The sequence below is a fragment of the Rutidosis leptorrhynchoides genome, chromosome 1 (assembly GCF_046630445.1).
Source record: "Rutidosis leptorrhynchoides isolate AG116_Rl617_1_P2 chromosome 1, CSIRO_AGI_Rlap_v1, whole genome shotgun sequence".
NCBI classification, from domain to species: domain Eukaryota; kingdom Viridiplantae; phylum Streptophyta; class Magnoliopsida; order Asterales; family Asteraceae; genus Rutidosis; species Rutidosis leptorrhynchoides.
In genome coordinates this window covers 642,335,831-642,344,869 of record NC_092333.1, presented here as the reverse complement: position 1 = coordinate 642,344,869, position 9,039 = coordinate 642,335,831, and the positions used below count along the sequence as shown (strand labels likewise).

At 34.9% G+C, this 9,039-nt stretch overlaps 1 protein-coding gene across 1 annotated transcript; it reads right to left on the bottom strand.

Moving 5' to 3' along the window:
- Positions 1 to 3,809: 3,809 nt before the first annotated feature.
- LOC139849447 (uncharacterized) lies at positions 3,810 to 4,217 on the bottom strand. The gene has a single exon (XM_071839107.1). The coding sequence runs from the start codon at positions 4,215 to 4,217 to the stop codon at positions 3,810 to 3,812; it is 408 nt and encodes a 135-aa protein (XP_071695208.1).
- Between the last annotated feature and the right edge of the window lie 4,822 nt (positions 4,218 to 9,039).

Here is a 9,039-nt window from a genome sequence, read left to right as displayed (position 1 = left end):
ATCTCAAGTCGAGATGTGGTGTTCGATGAAGAAGCAACATGGGATTGGAATGTTCCTGAAGAGGAGAACTACGACTTTCTCCCTTTTCCATTCGAGAGTACTGCAAGGAACGAAGAATATCTAGAAGTTCAAGAACCTTCTAGTATACCATCTCCGCACTCTCCACGTACTTTAACCACTACACCTAATGAAGTGACACCAACATCAGGAGGATAATCAAGTAGGCTACAACATCATACAAGGAGCATTAGGGAGTTGTACGAGGTAACCCATCCTATGGAGGATCTATCATTGTTGTGCCTTCTTGTCGATTGTGAGCCAATAAGTTATGAAGATGCGGCAAAAAGCCAAAAGTGGAAACGTGCTATGGACGAAGAGATTCAAGCAATCAAGAAGAATAATACGTGGGATCTTGCCACACTACCAAAGGGACATAAGGCTATTGGTGTAAAATGGGTGTACAAGGCCAAGAAGAATTCCAAAGGTGAAGTTGAAAGATATAAGGCAAGGTTGGTGGCGAAGGGATATAGTCAACGAGCCGGCATAGACTATGACGAGGTATTTGCTCCCGTTGCTCGTCTAGAAACTATAATATTGATAATCTCACTTGCGGCTCAACATAATTGGAAGATTTATCAAATTGATGTCAAATCCTTAATGGCCACTTAGAAAAAGAAGTCTATATAGAACAACCTTTGGGATACAACGTGAAAGGCCAAGAGAATAAGGTGTTAAAATTGAAAAAGGCCTTATACGGGTTGAACCAAGCACCTCGGGCATGGAATAGCAGGATAGACAAGTATTTCCAGCAGAATGACTTTACGAAATGCCCCCATGAGCATGCCCTCTACACCAAAGTTAGCAATGATGGAGATGTTATGATTGTGTGCCTATACGTGGATGCCTTGATATTCACCGGTAGTAATCCCAAAATGTTTGAGAAGTTCAAGAAAGCAATGGTTCGGGAGTTCAAGATGACCGACATTGGACTTATGGCTTACTATCTTGGGATCGAGGTAAAACAAAATAAAGAAGGAATATTCATATCCCAAGAAGGTTATGCGAATGAGGTGCTCAAGAAGTTTAAGATGAATGACTGCAAGTCGATGAACACACCAGTAGATTGCAATCTCAAATTATCAAAAGATGATGAAGGATACTTGGTGGACCCAACACAATACAAGAGTTTAGTTGGAAGTTTGAGGTACCTAACCTGCACGAGGCCAGATATTCTCTACGGAGTTGGACTAGTAAGTCGATACATGGAAGCACCTACAATAAATCACTTGAAGGCGGCCAAGAGGATACTTCGCTACATCAAAGGTACGATTGACTATGGCCTGTTTTATTCGCCTTCTGATCACTTCAAGCTAGGTGGATATAGTGATAGTGATTGGGCTGGAGACATAGATAATCATAAGAGTATGAGTGGTTTCGTGTTCTATATGGAAGATACGGCGTTCACATGGAGCTCGAAGAAGCAACCCATTGTGACTCTGTCAACGTGTGAAGCCAAGTTTGTAGCAGCAACATCGTGCACCTGTCATGCAATATGGCTCAGGAAGTTACTAAATGAGCTTAAGTTTTTTCAAAAGGAACCTATAGAGATATATGTGGATAACAAGTCTGCGATTGCTCTAGCAAAGAATCCAGTCTTCCATGATCGAAGCAAACACATCGATACGAAATACCATTACATAAGGGAGTGTGTTACAAATAAAGAGGTGCAGATAAAGTACGCGAAGTCACTTGACCAAGTTGCTGATATTTTCACAAAGCCCATAAAACACGAGACATTTCAGAAATTAAGGAATATGCTCGGAGTGACGAAATCAAGTTTAAGGGGGGCTGTTGGAAACTAAACTTGATTTTGGGCTATGTGTTTTAGATTTGGGTTTGCAAGTATCCAAGTATTTTGGATCAAGATTGTAGTCCATTATGTAAAAAATTCTTGTAATATCTAGTAGTGAAAGTGTATAGAAAAATCTTGTAACATATCTAAAGATAATACTTAGAAAATATCTAGATAATGCTTAGAAAATATCTAGATATTAGTAGATGATGAAGAGTTCTAGACTACTCAATTGAGTAGTATAAATAGAGGGCTTCACCCCTCATTTGTAATCAAGCAAAGCAATTAAGCAATAAAACAAAGTTTTCAAGATCAATCAAACTTCTAAATTATCAATCCTCTCTTCTCCAAATAATATACCTAGCCTCCTATTTCCAACAATTTGAATGAGAATAAAATGTCAAGTCGTTGATTGATTTGTGTTTGTGTTTGTGGTTGTTGCAAATATTTGATACAGGACTGTGCTGCATCTTTTTCATGGCGCATATACCTGCAAATCATGACCCCGGAGGGCCTCAATTAGGTATCATTTAATTGACCTAATTATCGTAAGTACAATTATGTACAATTTCTTTTTTTTGCCTTTCCAAATAAACAATATTGTTAGTTATACCTTTGCAATTTGGATGTTGATGTTTTTTTTTGTTAACAGCCACAAATTAAATATAAATAAAAACGCTCTCTAGCAAGCCGCTAAAAGAGAAATTACAACGGAGAAAGGAGCAATGAGTTCCAATTGGAAACTACATTGCCCCTATGTTTAAGCCATCTAAACGAATAGGATCTAATTACATCAAAGAAATTAAATCTACTACAAAAAGGTTCGTTAAATACGATTCCGTTCCGAAGACGCCAAATAACCCAAAAGAAAGTCACCACAACAGCAGTCAATCGAATCATAGAAGACGCAGATAGAGTCGCGTTCCCGATCCAAATATCAAATTCTTCCCACGATGACAAAACGGGCATACTACAATCTGACCATAAACGAATCTTTCTCCAAATTTGTCTAGCCACCGAACATTCAAAAAATAAATGTGTGCGCCATTCAACACCGTTGATACAAATTGGGCAATTAATAGAATTAATCTCTAAGCCTCTAGCAGAAAGGTTCCAACGAAGAGGCAGAGCATCTAACTTTAAACGCCACAAAAAAAATATTTACTTTTCTGGGAAGAAACTTAAACCATTTGGTACTAACATTCAACGATGGAAGGGATGCTCGGTCAATGTGATCGCGTGTTGTTTTAACCGAGTACATAAGATCCGAGTTCAAAGAAAAACCCCATCGATCATCTTGATCCCGAAGAGAAACTTGTTGCAGTTCGTTGCAAAGAGAGGTTAAAGCTTCATCGTTTCTAGTACCAATCCGCTCACGGTTCCACGTCCACAACCAATCCCCATCAATAAATTTGCTAGCAACCACATCCGTTTTGTTAAGGTCTAGATGAAAGAGACGATTGTACCTAGAAGCCAAGCTCGAATTACCAATCCAAACATCATGCCAAAAGCAAACCTTATTACCATTGCCAACCTCCATGAATAAAGAGTTTGCAGGTAGTAAGTTATCTGAAAAAATTTTTGAACGCGTACCAACAATATTACACCAAGTGCTGATACCCCCGAAAGTCTTTTCAAAACTGCCACCATGTAAAGATTTAATGACTTTCACCCACATGTCTTCATTGTTGTTTAAGTACCGCCATCGCCATTTAAGAATAAGAGCCAAATTAAAAGCATTAAGACTTCCGACATTAAGCCCGCCAAGATCATGAGGAGCAAGAATAGACGCCCATTTGACCCACGCCATCTTTTTTACACTCTCGTTACCACCCCAGAAGAAACGAGATCTGATCACCTCAAGTTTTTTAAGAACCAATGACGGGCATCTAAAAATTGACATAAAGTAAATCCCAAGGCTACCCATGACGGATTTCAAAAGAGTCAACCGTCCACCCTAAGACAAAAGACAAGCTTTCCAAGTAGCTAGATTTGAACGAAATTTATCAATGAGGGAATCCCAACTCGAAACACGTTTCATATTAGCACCTATCGGAACACCAAGATACATAGTAGGAAAAGTACCCGAACAACACCCGGCCTCCAATGAGAAGTTATCGACTTCAATAATATCAACTCCGATACCAAAAATGTGTGATTTAGCCACATTGATTTTAAGCCCCGACACTAAATAAAATATTTGAAGAACGAGCAGAATATGATGCAATTCATTTCTGTGCCACTCAGACAAAATAATAACATCATCCGCATACAAGAAATGAGAAAGACGAATACCTCCTACCTGGATGCCTCTAATTAAATTTGTAGCCATAGCACGATGAAAAGCTAAGTGAAGACCTTCCATAACAATGATAAACAAAAACGGACTTAAGGGGTCGCCTTGACGTAACCAAGCCTCTTTCGTTAACCAAGCCTCTTTCAATTTGGATGTTGATGTGAACTACTTTTGAGTTAAAAGCACATGCCGACTGCCGATAAATGCGTGCATTCTGTCTTTTTACCGGTTCCTAAGTTTTTGGTAAGTAAACAGTTCATTTGCTTCATTCTAACATGTTTGTTGGTAATATTGTCGATTGTGCGGTTTAATACATATTTTTGTTGCATGTATTAATGAGATCTTAATCTTATTTCTTAAGTGTATGAGCATGATTATAAGCTTTCCAATTCGGCTACGATATAATGACTCTTTTAATGCCATCAAATACGCACTTCCACTATTGATTCTTCAGTTTGCTCTTCAATTTTATTGACGATATGGTTTTTTTTTTTTTTTTTTTGTTATTCCAGGATCCTTAGCTGACGCCTTATACAAAGTAATTGTGGAGTGTTTGTGCTAATAAATATTTGAGGATAATTGGGTGTATACATGGTATTGTATGCCTTAGTCATGAAAAATGCACTTACAAACCATGAAAAAATCATTCTCTGGAAACCGTTGATACGAATAAAACTAACAATTTCTCCTCCTAAGATCTGCATAAGCCATATGGGGAACTTGTTTTCTGCTCTAGGATTTCAGTACAATAAGATGTCCGATGAATCGATGATTATAAGATTGTGGATTGGCATACAATTATATCACTACTTCCCTAAACCTAATTTGCCAAGCAATGCTTATCATGTATTGTATATCTTTTCTCTGTTCCCAAATCTTCTTTTTAGTATATTATAAAAGGATTTATGTATACTAATTATTTTCACTTATAATTAATTGTTCGAATTATGATTTCAGGTTGACATTTACAGCGTGAAAACTGCCAACTAATTACTAACTGTAAAACTTGTCGGGTTGCCAACTAACGGTTCATCCACCCACAATGTGTTCATCCAAGCAATCTCTTCCTAATCCCATTAGGGCAAATCAATAACTTGTTTATCATCCAGCCCGGAAACTTCAAAATCATCAAGATTCGCAAACTTATTAAACTAACGACTCATTATTTTGGGGAAATAACGCTCCAAATTCTAAATTGAGGTCCAAATCTTTACAAATTTCAGATAATGTCATTGAGTCATCAACAAAAAACGGATCCTACGATTCTTCATTTAATGTAGAATTAATATACTGTGGTGATTTTTGTAAGATAATTTATGCATATATGATCTAATTGTTTGATAATTTGACGTTGTTTGTCAACAGCACTAGTCGATCTCCTTTCATAATCAGCCTTAACAAGTATCTAGAAGCTCAAAGTTATAGATCGACTTCATGCAGGAGCAAGCATAAGTGTACAATTTGCCATTCATGCCTGCACCGGTAAGCGTATGATTATCTTTTTCCTATGTTTTTTCATCTAATTTCTTTAGAAGATTATGATACAAATGCTTTCAAAAATTTCTATAAAAAGGAATTTTCAAATCTAGACTTTTTAAATAGTATATACTATCTAATTGAGTTGAGCCCATTTTCTATCAAATTGGAGAATTCTTGAAATATCAATTTGAATACTTTATCTGTTTTTCAGTATTTTCATGAGATCTTTTCTAGAAAGATCTTCCATATTTTTGCAACCGAATATATATATATATATATATATATATATATATATATATATATATATATATATATATATATATATATATATATATATATATATATATATATATATATATATATATATATATATATATATATATATAGGGGCAGGATCAATGGAAAGCGGGGGAAGCAAGTTTTTTTAATTTTTTTTGTTTTTTTTGGAATTTTTTTTTTCCGGCATCAAGATCACACGAAAATATGAACATTTAGAAGAGACACTTCGTGATGAATGTTATTATTTATGCGGGAAAATGATCGACAAAAATAACATTCAAGATAATATTGTTCGTGAAGAATATGAACGTTTTTTTTCTTCATGTTTTGTGAAGTAAAATTTAGCCCGATTTAGAGTTTAGGGTTTAGGGTTTAGGGTTTGGTGTTTTGGGTTTATTCCATAAACCTAAAACACCAAACTCTAAACTCTAAACTCTAAACCGTTCGTGTTAAAAACTCAATCTAAATCCTAAATCTAAACCCTAAATCTAAACCCTAAACCCTAAAATTCTAAACCCTAATATCTAAACCCTATAAACCCTAATATCTAAACCCTAATATCTAAACCCAATAGCTAAAACCTCAATATACGCTCGAAAAACACGATAATTGTTATATATTACTTCTTCGAGCGTTTTTTCACCAAAATAAAAACATTTATCACAAAGTGTCTCTACTAAATGTTCATATTTTCATCCCATCTATAATGTTCGTGAGCAAAATTTTTTCAAAAAACAAAAAAAAAAGTTTTTGCTTTCCCCCGATATCCTACCACTATATATATATATATATATATATATATATATATATATATATATATATATATATATATATATATATATATATATATATATATATATATTTATATATATATATAGTAAGCCTTGTGGCTATGCATACGCACAGCCCAGTCCACAATAGTTAGACGTTGTTTTTTAGTATCTTTGGTCAATCAAGCTTATGATATGTCTATGAATGGATTCTGCAAATGAAACTTATCAATATACTAATGAATTATGTTCCTACATATAAACCAAATCTTAAAGCTACTTAACACTACTAGAAAAATAGCTTTTCCAGACGACACCTTTCCGGACGACATTTATCGTCCACAAAAGCTAACTAAATGACAAAAAAAATAGCTTTTCAGCCTAGCTTTTTTACTAGACTTTTCCGGACGACCCCCTTGTGGTTCGGAAAGGTAGCCGACAGATTTTTGAACTCCTAAAATTTTGGCTCCAAAAAATTGGTTCCAAAAAAATTAGCGGGAAAACCTTTCCGGACGATTTATCGTCCAGGAAGCTTTCCGGGCGACATTTATATTTAACTTTTCATCCAAAAAAGGGCGCGCCAAGTATTTTGGTTTCCCTCCAGGATCTTTATGGACGATTAGTCGTCCGCAATGGTGTCGTCCGGAAACGTTTCAACAGAGATAGATATACAGCCACTTTACAGCTCACTTTTACCAAAAAAGAAAACTAAAAAAACTCCGGCGATTTCCGGAGATTTCAGTCGATTTCGAGATATTCAACACACAATCCAACATAATCATCCATTCTAAAGTGCAAACAAGGTATGTTCTTCATTTTTTTTTTGAAAAGTTTGGTTGTTCTTCATTTATTAATTTATAAATCCGAAAATTTTGGGTTAGTTTAGGAAGATTGTGGTGTTTGATATTGTTTAGGCTTATGATTTTCATGCTTAGTTTGTAATTTTGGTTTTGTTTGATGATACTTTGAATATTTGAGATTTTAAATCCGAATTTAAATATTAAAGTGGTGGGTTTGATGATGAAATTGTCAAGAACTTGTAATTAAAATTAATAAAATTGAATATGTAAGTAGAAGTGGTGGATTTTGAAAGATAGTTGTGTTTGGTTGAATTTAGGGTTATAAGTTAATAGGTATAAATAGCCATGAATGCAAACATTAAACTTGCACCATTTCTCACACTTACAAAGTGTTTCTTTCTTTCTCTCCATTATCATCTTTGTTCTTACACTTCATTATTAGTATTCTTAATCAAGAATCAAATCACTAAAGGTAGTTATAAGCCTACTGAATTATAACATCAAGAATCAAACCACTAAAGGTAGTTATAAGCCTACTGAATTATAACACGTTATCAGCACGATAATCTTAATACTAATTATGGTTGGCTCTGACACCTAAATGATATATGGTCGGTTATACCACCTGAATAATATATGGTCGACACTGTCGTCTAATTATCATTTATGTTACTAACATTTATATTTCAATTATCTAACATTTATATGGCCGACACTGTCGCCTAATTATCATTTATGTTTACTAATATTTATATTTATGTTATATAACATTTATTAATGATTGCTTACATATGGTCGACACTGTCACCTACTTATCATTTATGTTATATTAAATTTATGTTTAATGTTTATATACTTATGAATATAAAATGACTATAATTTATCATGTTGTTTGTTTTAATAGAAAATGTCGAATCTGAAAAAGCTTAAATTTACTCCTTTAGAATCAACTGGAAATAACTACATGCCATGGGTTATAAAAGTAAAAATGCATCTTAAATCAATGGGCATTCTTGAATGTAAGACCCGAATAATTGAAGTGTACACATGTGTATATAAGTGTATTGTGCGGTACTCGAATCGGGATTTGGTTGTATATATTTAAAAAGGCAAAAGGAGCTGGACTGGGAGAGTTGCGCGCCGCACGGCCTGGTGGCGCGCCGCGCCATCTGTCTGTGACAGATTCTCTCTTTCTTTTAAATTAGATATTTTGAGGGTATTTTGGTAAAATCACTTGGAGGCCGGATTTAATGCCTTAGATCAGTTTTGGGGAGTTCATTTACTCCTTCCACAACTACCAACACTTATCCAAATCAATTCTAGAGAGAGAGTGGCTTTTAGTGAGGGAAACCCCATTTTGGAGAAGAAGAAGAAGGTTTCTTGCTTAAGTCCAAGCATTAAAGTTGTTCGCCTTCCCTCTAGCTTCGTTGTGATAGTTGTGGTATGCTCTAATCTTAATTTCTTTGTTTAATTTGATTTAGGGCTAGGGTTTGGGGTGAAGATGAACATAAAACCCATTTTGTTAGTGTTTTGGGTGTTCTAGGGTAATTTGAGTCATGTAGA